The sequence below is a fragment of the Euleptes europaea genome, chromosome 3, assembly GCF_029931775.1.
Source record: "Euleptes europaea isolate rEulEur1 chromosome 3, rEulEur1.hap1, whole genome shotgun sequence".
Lineage (NCBI taxonomy): Eukaryota > Metazoa > Chordata > Lepidosauria > Squamata > Sphaerodactylidae > Euleptes > Euleptes europaea.
The window spans coordinates 114,734,315-114,748,637 of record NC_079314.1 but is presented as its reverse complement, the minus strand read 5'-3'; the positions used below and the strand labels follow the sequence as shown (position 1 = coordinate 114,748,637).

Sequence of the window (14,323 nt, the reverse complement as noted above, 5' to 3'; positions counted from 1 at the left end):
ATGGGCGACTTTGGGGTGTTTTTCAGTTTCTAAATGGGCTACTTTGGGGTGTTTTTCAACTTCAAAAATTTTGTATCAGCTGGGTGTAAGACACGGGGGATCTTGGATTGGTAACTTGAGCAGCAGGGGCTCAGCAGCACCACTGGTAGAGCTGATTAATTTTTATTTATTTATGTATCTGTTTCTGTTATTTATAGTCCACTTTTCTCACTTGGACTCGAGAGCCAGTGTGATATAGTGGTTAGGGTGCTGGACTACAATATCGGAGAGCTGTGTACGAATTTCAACTTGTGCCATGGAAGATCGCTGGGTGACACACTTCCAGCCCAGCCTACTTCACAGGGTTGTTGTGAGGGTAAAATGGAAAAGAGGAGAACAGTGTAAGCTTCTTTGGGTCCCCATGGAAAGAAAGACAGAGAATAAATAATTAAACAAATGAATGAATGAATGATGCAAAGTAAGTCAATGCAATCAACAGGATGGGACATCCAATAAACAATGCATTCGGACTTGGATTGTAAAAATCTGGAACCAACCAGAAATGTGAAAACAGAATTGAAGCAAAGCGTAAGTATTAATGTGACACACTGACCAGTGCAAAAATTTCATAGTATGAGGCTACTTGGAAGACGCCACTTGAAAAATTGCATAGTATGATGCTACTTGGAAGGCTTTAAGAGGGGAGTGGACAAGTTCATGGAGGAGAGGGCTATTCATGGCTACTAGTAAAAATGGATACTAATCATAATGCATACCTATTCTCGCCAGGATCAGCGGAACATGCCTTTTCCCCCATTGTGGAATCTCCCTTCCTTCAAATGAAGCACAATAAATGAAATCCATTTCTTAGCGGTATATCCAGGACGGTATTCTTCCCTCGTGTGTTCCTAAATTAAACGTCCCAAATACTACTCTCTGCGGCTCACATGTTGAAAAGGCTTTTCTTATTATATCTTAATTGTTTTGTTTGTTTGTTTTACAAATTGAAAGTGGAGATCCACTGGGGGGAGGAGGAAGTGGGTGATGGTGATGGTTCTCAATTTTGCCACATGCCCTGGTTTGTATGCTGGGTATGTTTAGCCTGAAGAGGAGAAGACTGAGAGGTGATATGATAACCATATTCAAGTACTTGAAGGGCTGTCATTTAGAGGAGGGGCGCCGAGATGTTTTCTTCCCGGACCAGAAGGTCGGACCAGAACCAACGGGTTGAAATTAAATCAAAAGAGTTTCCATCTAGACATTAGGAAGAATCTTCTAACAGTTAGAGCGGTTCCTCAGTGGAACAGGCTTTCTCGGGAGGTGGTAAGCTCTCCGTCCCTGGAATTTTTTAACCAGAGGCTAGATGGCCATCTGTCAGCAATGCTATGACCTTTTTTTACTTGAAACTGGCTCACATTCAGAAGAAGCCAACCGCCTCGCTTGAGATTCAGGGCTTGTATGAAGCCGGCGTTGCTGGACTTGCAAATGCAGATCCAAAAGGGAGCTTCATTCACGGAAAGAAGGCGGAGGAGAAGAGAGGGAGGGAGCACGCACAGAAGACACAAAACTTCACTCAGTTACCCTTCCAGGGCCTTCCACTCCTTGATCTGTCAGCCCCTTAGAATTCAAAGGCAGCTTTTAAAGGAATTTTCAATTCACTACATGATGACTCTGTTGATGTCTTGAATGCGAATGCATCTTGAATTGAATTTGTCTACCAGGATTCCATTCCCCCCCACAAAAAAAAAGAATACAGAACTCAATCATCAGATAATCATTATAGCTGGTTTTTTGAGGAGTTTATTTTATTAGGCTGGAAGCTAAAAGCGGATTCTGTACCCTTTCTTTTGAAAATTGTCAGTGTGCCTTTGAACATCAGCAGCGATAAGATCGCATTACTCCTATCTCTGTGTTGTCAGTCCCAGAAGCAGTTTATTCGCAACTCAGAAGAGCCCCCCAAACTAACTTTACTGGTGACGGGAAACGACAGACGTGGAAAGATTAGATAGCAAGTTGTGCAGCTCCTGATATATTTCTCCCCGTTCCCCCCCCCCAAAAAAAGCTAGTTGGCTTTTGTAAAATTAAAAATTTGTCACAGCTAAATCAGCCAAGCTATATCTTTAATATCTAACCCAGGGGTGTTAAACATAAGGCCCGAGGGGCAGATCCGATCCCTTGAGAGCTCTTACCGTATATACCCGTGTATAAGCCGACCCGCGTATAAGCCGAGGTGCCTAATTTCTCCCCAAAAATGGGGAAAAATTAGGCACCCGCGTATAAGCCGAGGGTCGGCTTATAACCCCTCCCCCCCGCAGACTTACCTGACGGGCTCCCGGGAACAAGCGGTGCGGCCCTGGTGGCAGCGGTGGTGCACCCGGCAGGGGCTGGGGCAGCCTCCCTGCAGTTGCAGGAGGCCGCCCCAGGCCCCAGGATGCGGCGGCGCGGCCGGGCGGGGGTCGGGGCAGCCTCTGCGCAGCCGCAGGAGGCTGCTCGCGGCCCCAGGAAGCGGCGGCGCGGCCTGGTGGGGGCCGGGCAGCCTCTGCGCCGCCGCAGGAGGCCGCTCCCGGCCCCAGGAAGCGGCGGCGCGGCCGGGCGGGGGTCGGGGCAGCCTCTGCGCAGCCGCAGGAGGCTGCTCCCGGCCCCAGGAAGCGGCGGCGCGGCCGAGCGGGGGCCGGGGCAGCCTCTGTGCCGCCGCAGGAGGCTGCTCCCGGCCCCAGGAAGCGGCGGCGCGGCCGGGCGGGGGCCGGGGCAGCCTCCGCGCAGCTGCAGGAGGCCGCTCCCGGCGGCAGGAAACGACGCGGGCCCAGCGGCGGCGGCGGTAAGTTCCCTCCTCCTCCCTCCCTCCCCCCTCTACCGTATTGACCCGCGTATAAGCCGAGGCCGGCTTTTTCAGCCCTTTTTTTGGGCTGAAAAACTCGGCTTATACGCGAGTATATACGGTATCTGGCCCGCGAGCCAGCCAAGAACATAAGAACATAAGAAAGGCCCTGCTGGATCAGACCAAGGCCCATCAAGTCCAGCAGTCTGTTCACACAGCGGCCAACCAGGTGCCTCTAGGAAGCCCACAAACAGGACGACTGCAGCAGCACCATCCTGCCTGTGTTCCACAGCACCCAAAATAATAGGCATGCTCCTCTGATACTAGAGAGAATAGGTATGCAGCATGACTAATATCCATTCTAACTAACAGCCGTGAATACCCCTCTCCTCCATGAATATGTCCACTCCCCTCTTAAAGCCCTCCAAGGCAACCACCCCTACCCCACTCTCAGTCTGGGCTGGCACGGCATGGCCCAGACCAACCAAGTGACATTTATGTCATATCCAGCCCTCGTAACAATTAGGGTTGTCTGGTCCCTCTTGTTGGCTATTGTACATTACATTTAGCAAAGTAAATAATAATGGACGCTAATGTTAGCTTAACCGAAGAAGAAGGAGAAGAAGGAGGAGGAGGAGGAGAAGGAGAATAAGAGTTGGTTTTTATATGCCAACTTTCTCTACCACTTAAGGCAGAAGCACCTTCCCCTCCCCACAACAGACACCCTGTGAGGTAGGTGGGGCTGAGAGAGTGCAACTAGCCCAAGGTCACCCAGCAGGCTTCGTGTGTAGGAGCGGGGAAACAAATCCAGTTCACCAGATTAGCCTCTGCCGCTCACGTGGAAGAGTGGGGAATCGAACCCGGTTCTCCAGATCAGAGTCCACCGCTCCAAACCACCGCTCTTAACCACTACACCACGCTGGCTCCCAAGATTTATTCCTTAACTAACATACTAGATATAAGTCCTGCACCCTGTGAAATCTAAATCAACTACAACAACAACTGAACCTAGATATAGCGCAACGTCAGCTAAACTCCCTCTTTTAGAATCAGCTGCTTTACTTGACGCCCTGTTGGCTACATACAGTCTTTCATGACTGGATGCTGATGCTTGCATATCCTAATACCTCTTCACTACCAGAGGGAGGTTTTTGGGGTGGAGCCTGAGGAGGGTGGGGTCTGGGGAGGGACTTCAATGCCATAGGGTCCAACTGCCAAAGCGGCCATTTTCTCCAAGTGTTGAAATTGGCTTGTGGCACCAACACTCATGAAAAGCAGTTGCATAGGCGCCGTCCTAAAGATCCTTGCTGATTGGGTTGGATTTTTTTTAGAAAATCTAATAAGTAATAAAGAGCCAACGTGGTGTAGTGGTTATGAGCGGTGGAGTCTAATCTGGAGAACTGGGTTTGATTCTCCACTCCTCCACATGAGTGGCGCTCTAATCTGGTGAACCGGATTTGTTTCCCCACTCCTCCACCTGAAACCTGGTGGGAGAACTTGGGCTAGTCACAGTTCTCTCCGAATTCTCTCAGCCCCACCTACCTCACAAAGTGTCTGTTCTGGGGAGGGGAAGAGAAGGCAATTGTAAGCCACTTTCAAGAAGAGAAAAGCAGGGTATAAAAACCAGCTCTTCTTCGTCTTCTAAATCAGTTGGTCCTCCATAGTTAGTGTTTCTAACATTCAGGTAGTAGCTGGAGATTTCCCACTATTACAACTAATCTCTAGGCAACAGAGATCAGTTCACCTGGGGAAAATGGCCACTTTGGAAGGTGGACTCTATGGCATTATACCCCATTGAAGTCCCTCCTCTCCCCAAACCCCGCCCTCCTCAGGCTACACCCCCAAAATCTCCAGGTATTTCCCAGCTCAGACCTGGCAACCCTACAGTGTCAAACACTGGACCATGTACAAAGGTACATTCTCCTCCCCAATTCTTTTCTGCCCAGGTTGTTTTTTTTAATGTGAATCCAGATGCACATTAAAAAAAACCAACCTGGGCAGAAAGGAATTGGGGATGAATTCACAGTTCGCTTAGCAACCACCACAGTACTCTAGGGATACCCATCTCACACTTTTAAGAACTATGGGGTTTTGAAACTTGGTTCTCTGGAGGCTTCTGTGACAGGGATGGTGGTGTCAGAGTTTATTTATATCTCTTGGAAGAGTGTTCAGAATGAAAACCCTTCTTTTTTCTTGGACTAACCCCCGAGCAAATGCCTCCATCTATTCTGTTCTTAACAACAACAGCATCTGCCGTTGTCCTGTAGAAATGGGGGAGTGTGGCTTTTTCATGACATCTGTGCACTCAATTACTGACCATTTGGATGACAGGCGGCAGAATGTCTGGGCTGACCCTGTTGAAAGGCGTTCTTTGGTCGTTCATGCATGGGAGTTTTACCTGTGGTTCGTTGTTCACTGGATCCACACTTTCCTGTTGGGAGTCTATGCACCAGCAGTCCCGAAGCTCAAATTAAGAAGCATTGGAGTCCCCGTCCTATGAAACGCTGCTTTATAATTGGCTGTATTGCCCTTCCCCCCCCCCACGGAAACCCAAGTGCCATAAAAAAAGCATTTTAAAAAACGGAGCTCTCTAAAAGAAACAGGGTGGGGAAGAAACCCAGGCCTCGTTTTCTAGATCCTTTCTTCTACTCAGAAAGAATTCCAAGCAAGCAGGAAGCATTTGAATCCCCGCCCCTTGACACGCCGCTTTGTAATTGGCTGTAGTGCTGTCCATGAGAGAAACGTCACTCCTCCAAGCTTTTATGTCCCATGCTTTCCCTTATGCATGGTTATTAGCCCCGGGGATGATCTCAGGAGAGATCAAAGAATTGGATTAATAGAGGAAGGGAAGTCCCAGGATTACCAAGAGCTGGTAGGGAGGTCATCTCTAATAGACAGAAAACTCATGTGTAACTCCAAGGATCAACTGAGACAGACTGAACATGAGTGAAATTACCCATGCATAAATGACCTATCTATCTCAAGTGATATAGAAGGAACGTTATCCATGATGGTCCATTCATACATGCCCATTAGACTCCCAGTAATAAACATGTTTGTGTCAATGAGCTGAAAGTGATAGAATGAAGATTGTGTTGTGCAGCCGACAGGTCACTAGGGGGTGTCATCAGGGTCGGCAAGGCCCATGGTTCAGTAGGGACTCATTTCCAGCTCATTATCAATACCCACTTGCCATCACGCCCAACATCCCCTGCAAAGTAGGCACCATCACTGCTGTATCATAAGTACATAAGGCCCTGCTGGATCAGACCAAGGCCTTTCAAGTCCAGCAGTCTGTTCACACAGTGGTCAACCAGATGACTCTGTGTGTGTGTGTGTGTGTGTGTGTGTGTGTGTGTGTGTGTAAAGTACCATCAAGTCGCAGCCGACTTATGGCAACCCCTTTTTGGGGTTTTCATGGCAAGAGACTAACAGAGGTGGTTTGCCAGTGCCTTCCTCTGCACAGCAACCCTAGACTTCCTTGGTTGTTTCCCATCCAAATACTAACCAGGGCCGACCCTGCTTAGTTTCTGAGATCTGACGAGATCAGGTTAGCCTGAGGTGACTCTAGGAAGCCCACAAACAAGATGACCGCAGCAGCATTATCCTGCCTATATTCCACGGGACCTAATATAATGGGCATGCTTCTCTGATCCTGGAGAGACTAGGCATGCATCATGACTAGTATCCATTTTGACTAGTAGCCACAGATAACCCTCTCCTCCATGAACATGTCCACTCCCCTCTTACAGCCTTCCAATTTGGCAGCCATCACCCCATCCTGGGGCAGGGAGTTCCACAATTAAACTATGTGTTGTGTGAAAAAATACTTCTTTTTATCTTGAATCTCTCACCCTCCAGCTTCAGCAGATGACCCCGTGTTCTGGTATTATGAGAAAGAGAGAATAGCTTCTCCCTGTCCACTCTAACCATACCATGCATAATGTTATAGACCTCTATCATGTCTCCCCTTAACCGCCTTCTTTCCAATCTAAACAGCCCTAAGCATTTTAACCGCTCCTCATAGGGCAGTTGCTCTAGTCCCTGATCATTTTGGATGCTCTTTTCTGCACCTTCTCAAGCTCTGCAATATCCTTTTTTAGGTGTGGTGACCAGAACTGTACACAGTATTCCAAGTGTGGTCTCACCATAGATTTGTACAAGGGCAGTATGACAGCAGCAGCTTTATTCTCTAACTTCCAGGTGTAAATGCATTGCAAGGCCCCTTTTACCACTCAAACTCGGAGCTGTAAACCAGAACTGATGTGCATGTTTGCCCGCGGCCCCTCAGCATGTCGGCTGGCAGGGAGGTGGATTGCCGGGGGTTTGCCCACCACCACCGGGCACCTGGCAACCCTATTTTTATATATGGCGGCCATCTTTTTAAAATTGAGGAATAGTTTTTTGGTTTCATATGTTTTTGTTCAAATTCATATTATTCATATGTTTTTATTGTTATATTGTAAAATTTTAATGTTGTTACCCGCCCTGAGCACGGCCTGGCTGGGGAAGGGCGGGCTAGAAGTATGATAAATAAATAAATCAAAATAATTACATTCCTTATCTAATTATGGCCAGCATGGAATTTGCCTTTTTCACAGCAGCCACACACTGGGTTGGATCAGCCATTGGAGGTCCATGCATATTCCAGGAGATATTTTTTGGTTGTGTGTGTAGTATTCATACTCTGTTGCTCCTGGGCATGTAATAGCCAACCTCACGCTCACTGGAATTCAATTGTAAGGATGAAAAATGGAAGAGGGGGAGACTTTAAGTCGGGTCCGTCTGTCGTAGTGATGGTCATTACTCAGCAGCCGGCCCTCAGGGAAGAGCTGTATGTGCAGAGTATCGTTCTACATATAGTTGGAATATGTTTAGACATTCATATTGATCACGTGGCTCGGTGAACGCCCGTGGCCGATGCCGGGAATTCCTCTGCAAGAGCTGAGCCATTGGGGCTTTACGGAAATAACAGAAAAAACAGATCTGACCCCTTGAGAGGTCTTATCCAGCCCTCGAGCCAGCTGAGGCAGCCACCCCTCCCCTACTCTCAATCTGGGCTGGCGCGGCATGGCCTGGACCGACCAAGTGACAGGTATGTCATATCCTGCCCTCTTAACAATGAGGGTTGCCAGATCCCTCTTCACTACCAGCGGGAGGTTTTGGGGCGGAGCCTGAGGAGGGTGGGGTTTGGGGAGAGGAGGGACTTCAATGCCATAGAGTCCAGCTGCCAACGCGGCCATTTTCTCCAGGGGAACTGATCTCTATCGGCTGGAGACCAGTTGTAATAGCAGGGAGCGGACATGTTCATGGAGGAGAGGAGTATTCATGGCTACTAGTTAAAACGAATACTAGTCATGATGCATACCTATTATCTCCAGGATCAGAGGAGCATGCCGAATATATTAGGTGCTGTGAAACACAGGCAGGACAATGCTTCTGCAGTCGTCTTGTTTGTGGGCTTCCTAGAGGCACCTAGTTGGGCCACTGTGTGAACAGACTGCTGGACTTGATGGGCCTGGGTCTGATCCAGCATTGCCTTTCTTGTATTCTTAACCCTTACAACGTGATGATATAACACCAATGTTACAAGCATGCCGCAAAATGTTTACAATTGTACACCTCAGGTAAATGCACAAATAAGCACAGAAAAGGATCGTTTTCTAGGATCTGGTCAAATATTTTACCCTCAGAAGAACCTCAGAAGAACGGTGGGGGGAGGGAAGTCACTCCAGGTGTCTCACCCACTAGTATAAATTCACCTTTAATCTGCAATTGGAAAGATTGGTATCGGAGAGAGGGAGGGCGGAATGGGAGCTGGGAGGAGAAAACCAAACCTCCATACAGAAAGTACGGTCCTCGGCTGATTTAATGATCCTTTACTGATGCTGATAATGATCCTTAAAGGGCTGAAATCATTGCCAAATGGTCCCTCTTGTCAACTGTGAAAATTTAAGGGTGAGTCGGCTCGCGTCTGTTAGCGAGAGGCCTTCCCCCTGACAGCTACTGCGCGGCGGCACCGCTGCCTCTGTGCCCGCCGAAACGCTGGCGTTCGGCTCATTTGTAAGGCGGAGGGCGCTTCTCCGTGTATTACAGCTGCAAAAACATTGCTCGCGCTGTTTGCATTCGAAATACAGCACGGGTAGTCATTGTTACCGCAAAGCCTTCGTGGATAATTATAGGAGAAATGTGCCACTTATACTAGCACAGGCAGGGGCAGCGGTTTGGCTGAGGTATACGATATTCGCCTGTCATGTGAGGGTGTGTTTGCAGGGTATGAAGGAAACAACACATTCCCTTCTCGCTAAGCCCTTTATTTTATTTCCCCTCTGTTTTTTTTTCCCCCTCGGGTTGCCAACTCTGTGTTGGGAAATTCCTGGAGACAGGGGGGTGGAAGCCGGGTACCCAAGGGAGAGAGACATATACAAATATGAGAGACATATACAAACCAGTATTACAACTAGAACCTATCTGACCAGATGTTTGAGTAATTGGTAATAGATTTTACAGCCTATACACATGCCTGGTTTGATTTAAACTGTTTGTATATGTATTTATTTCTGTAAATGTGTGCCGGCTTAACATGGGTTTTCATTGACCACTGATGAAGGCCCACTAGGCCGAAATGTGTCTGGTATGTGGTTACAGATATCAACCCTAGGAAATGCCATTGTGCTATTTTAATGTTTTTAAATATTTTTAACCTTTACATAGCGCTTTGAATAAATTATATTTTCAGTATTTATATATATATATATATATATATATATATATTTTCTTTCTACCCAACCTTGGGTACCCAGCTTCTGTTTTTAGGCTGGGTTTCATTCCCCTTTTTTCTTCCACGATTCGGGGGGGTGTAGCCTAGGGAGGGCAGGGTTTGGGGAGGGACCTCGGTGGGCCCCACCCTTCCAAGCAGCCATTTTCTCCAGGAGAATGGATCTCTGTTGTCTGGAAATCAGTTGTAATTCCGTAAGAACTGCAGGCCCCACCCGGAGGTTGGCGACCCTAGTTCTCTATCCTGCCCGCCCACCCCCTTCAGGGAAAGGCCTTCATCCTGCAAAGCCCTGCAGGTTTCGTGACTCCTGAAGATAAAATGGCAGCCTAGAACTGGCTCCTGTCTGTCTGGGAGAGGTTGCAAAGGGCATCAGTAGGGTTGCCAGGTCCCTCTTTGCCACCGGCAGGAGGTTTTTGGGGCAGAGCCTGAGGAGGGCGGGGTTTGGGGAGGGGAGGGACTTCAATGCCATAGAGGCCGATTGCCAAAGTGGCCATTTTCTCCAGGGGAACTGATGTCTAAAGGACAGAGATCAGTTGTAGTAGGAGGAGATCTCCAGCTAGTATAGGGCTGCCAACTGCCAGGTAGTAGAAGGAAATCTCCTAATTCAACTGATCTCCAGCCGATAGAGATCAGATCACCTGGAGAAAAATGGCCGCTTTGGCAATTGGACTCTATGACATTGAAGTCCCTCCCCTCGCAAACCCCGCCCTCCTCAGGCTCCGCCCCAAAAATCACCCACTGGTGGCTCAGAGGGACCTGGCAACCCTAAGCTAGTACCTGGAGGTTGGCAACCTTATTCAAAGGGTATTGGTGGCCCTCCATGTCCTGATACACAAGCTGAGGGGTTGTGTGTGTGTGTGTATTTATTTAGATAGATAGATAGATAGATAGATAGATAGATAGATAGATAGATAGATAGACAGACAGACAGACAGACAGACAGACAGACAGACAGACACTAAGGTTGCCAGATGGAAACATACCTGGAGATTTTGGGGGTGGAGCCTGAGGAAGGAGGGATTTGGAGGGGGGACTTCAATTGCCAAAGTGGCCATCTTCTCCAGGGGAACTGATCTCTGTTGCCTGGAGATCAGTTGTAAAGCGGGAGATCTCCAGCCACCACCTGGAGGTTGGCAACCCTAGTCCCCATGGCCTCGCTGGCATTCTTTCAGCTTCGCTCAGCCATTTCTAGGGTTGTCAGCTCTGTGTTGGGAAATACCTGAGGAGGGCGGGGTTTGGAGAGGGGAAGGACTACAATGCCATAGAGTCCAATTGCCAAAGCAGCCATTTTCTCCAGGGGAACTGATCTCTGTTGCCTGGAGATCAGTTGTAATAGCGGGAGATCTCCAGCCACCACCTGGAGGTTGGCAACCCTAAGATGTCGTGCACTTAACCTCTGCCATGCCTAACCTCTGCTACCAAACCCTGTAAGTCACAGCTGGCTGTGGAAAAAAGATATGTTACTGTTTTCGTTGCGCTGCCAGTTGAAATGTTGGTTAACTTAATTTCCGAGAGGTTGTAGTTTACTGGAACGGTAGGTGTGTGGCACGGATGCGATACGTGTGGGTGATTTTAATCTCCCCCCCCATTTTAAAAAATAAAGCATCTCTCTTATTTGTGCTACCTATGTAGACTCATTATGATTTGCTTTTTTTCCCCCAGCCGTCATATAATAATGTTGCTCAATCATCTCTTTGCTTCCTTCCATCCCTTTCCCCCCCTTTTCTATTGTAGGCCAAACAAAACCGTTCCTGGTAATTTCTGAACATCTTTTCAATTTCTCTCCGTAGGTTGTTGTTTCGTAACATTTTATACAAGAAAAGCTGCACTTGAGGCACAGAACGCCCTCCACAATATTAAAACTTTACCTGGGGTGAGTACATTCACTTTTTTTTCCCTCTGTAATAATTGTGGAGCTTGGGAGAACGGCGGTGGGTGAGGGAAACCAGCTACTCCCTTTCCAGAAGGTAAGGCTTACAAGCTCTTAATGCCCTGAATGGTTTTGGTCTTTTCAAGGAAGGTTAGTGACCTGATGGGTCAGCTTACACTAACTCTGGCAGCCGGAAAAGTCTGGAGATCTTGTTAGCAAGGTTGATAATGGCTCTTACTGTCCCCTGGGGACCTGTTCCAAGATGCAGAAACAACAAAGGATTTCATGTTTGTTTTGCTTTTTTTTTTTTTTTTTAATGAACACAAATTCCCAGGGCTCCTCCAGAAGAGAGGGTTTGATTGGTGATGCGACCGAACACTGAACATGAGTCAGCAGTGTGATGCGGTAGCTAAAAAGGCGAATGCGATCTTGGGCTGTATCGACAGAAGTAGTGTCCAGATCATGCAAAGTGATGGTATCGCTTTACTCTGCTCTGGTTAGACCTCACCTAGGGAACTGTGTTCAGTTTTGGGCACTGCAATTTAAGGAAGATGTGGACAAGCTGGAACATGTCCAGAGGAGGGCAACAAAGATGGCGAGGGGTCTGGAGACCAAGTCCTATGAGGAAAGGTTGAAGGAGCTGGGTATGTTTGGCCTGAAGAGAAGACTGAGAGGGGATAGGATAACCATCTTCAAGTACTTGAAGGACTGTCATTATAAAGGATGGTGCCGAGTTGTTTTCTGCTGCCCCAGAAGGTCGGACTAGAACCAGTGTGTTGAAATTAAATCAAAAGAGTTTCCGTCTAGACATTAGGAAGAATTTTCTAACATTTAGAGTGGTTCCTCAGTGTAACAGGCTTCTTCAGGAGGTGGTAAGCTCTCCTTCCCTGGAGGTTTTTAAGAAGAGGTTAGATTGTCATCTGTCAGCAATGCTGATTCTATGACCTTAGGCAGATCATGAGAGGGAGGGTATCTTGGCCATCTTCTGGGCATGGAGGAGGGGTCACTGGGGGTGTGTGGGGGAGGTAGTTGTGAATTTCCTGCATTTTGCAGGGGGTTGGACTAGACGACCCTGCTGATCCCTTCCCTCTCTGTGATTCTATGACTGTGTCTGTTTTTGTGTGTGCTGTCAAGTTATATGGCGACCCAAAGAACATGGAGATTTCAAGGCAAGAGACATGCAGAGGTGGTTTGACTCAGGGCGATCCCATGAAGTTCCATCTCATGGGGTTTTCAAGGCAAGAGACAAGCAGAGATGGTTTGCCATTGCCTCCCTATGCATAGCAACCCTGGTCTTCCTTGGTGGTCTCCCATCCATGTACTAACCAGACCTGGTCTTTTTAACTGGAGATGCTGAGGATTGAACTTGGGATCTTCTGTGTGCCAAGCAGATGATCTACCACTGCCCCTTCCCTGACTGTCTTGAACACATGAAGCTGCCTTATGCAGAATCAGACCCTTTGATCCATCCAGGTCAGTATTGTCTACTCAGACTGGCAGCGGCCCTCCAGGTTCTTCGTCAGAGGTCTTTCGCATCACCTACAACCTGATCCTTTCAACTGGAGATGCCGAGTATTGAACCCGTGACCTTCTGCATGCCAAACAGAATCCTCATCCACTGAGCCACAGCCCCCCACACACAAGAAACCACATTCATTTCACATGCTGCATTGTCAAGGCACTCGAGATGGAGTAGGAACCAATACCAACTGCCTGGGTGTACAAGGACTGTTCTAATACATATTCTGCCCCGGGCCAGCCTGGGATGAAGGAACAGGGTCTCAAGGTAGGCAAACTGGAGCTGTCCATCGCTTCAGGAGTAAGAGACTAGGAATGTCCACAACAGGCAGACTTGGAGAGCTGGGAACCTTGCATGCAGGGAGCTGTCCAAGCTGATGTGGGAGCTGGTTATTTGGAGATGTTGAACCAGCCATGGTTAAAGCTCAGCTGGCAAGCTATATAGGAAACTGGCTGGCCCATGCTTTCCTGTGGCCAGAGCAGGGGCCCGGCTCGTGCCAAGCTCTTGAATGATGTGGTGACAAGAGACACAGCTGTTCCTATTATGCTGCCATGCCTCTAGTCCTCCGTCTCCAAAGGTGTAGTGGTTAAGAGCGGTGGTTTGGAGCGGTGGAGTCTGATCTGGAGAACCGGGTTTGATTCCGCGCTCCTCCACATGAGTGGCGAAGGCTAATCTGGTGAACTGGGTTTGTTTCCCTACTCCTATACATGAAGCCAGCTGGGTGACCTTGGGCTAGTCACAACTCTCTCAGCCCCACCTACCTCACAAGGTGTCTGTTGTGGGGAGAGGAAGGGAAGGTGATTATAAGCTGGTTTGATTCTCCCTGAGGTGGTAGAGAAAGTCAGCATATAAAAACCAACTCCTCCTTCTCCTTCTCCTTCTTCAGTGTACCTTTATCAATGGCCTTTAACTACTGGGCAGATAATTTTTATTTCCCTGAGCTTTTGGTTACTTTCTGAGTAGTTTCCCTCCAAAACAACTGGTTGTTCTAGGATCTTTTTTCAATAGTGTTCTTTTCTTTCATTTTGTGATTTGTATTTTGATCAGCAGCCTGGTAGCCCAGCCTGGCCTGATCTCATCAGAGCTTAGAAGCTAAGCAGGGTCAGCCGGAGTCAGAACTTGAATGGGAGACCACCGAAGAAGACTGGCGTTGCTCTGCAGAGCCGCTGTTTGTAAACAGGGGATGGCTTTCTGATGAATTCAGGATATCCTATCTTATGACCACACAAAACCCAAAAATAATTGAATCCGTTGCAAGGTTCTTACAGTTAGCATTCAGATATCGTGAATGGGGTGTAGCTTTCCTTAATGGCTGATCCAGGATGGTTTTATCCAGTTTTATTGATTTGTACTTGGATT

General features: G+C 48.1%; 1 protein-coding gene across 19 annotated transcripts in view; it reads left to right on the top strand.

Moving 5' to 3' along the window:
• The window catches only part of CELF2 (CUGBP Elav-like family member 2), a 393,828-nt gene that overhangs the window by 240,480 nt on the left and 139,025 nt on the right, over positions 1 to 14,323 (top strand). For all 19 annotated transcript variants that reach the window (XM_056847601.1, XM_056847613.1, XM_056847611.1 and 16 more), the window contains exon 3: positions 11,366 to 11,448. In XM_056847601.1, the coding sequence (XP_056703579.1) occupies positions 11,366 to 11,448 (83 nt within the window). The remainder of the gene's footprint in view (positions 1 to 11,365; positions 11,449 to 14,323) is intronic.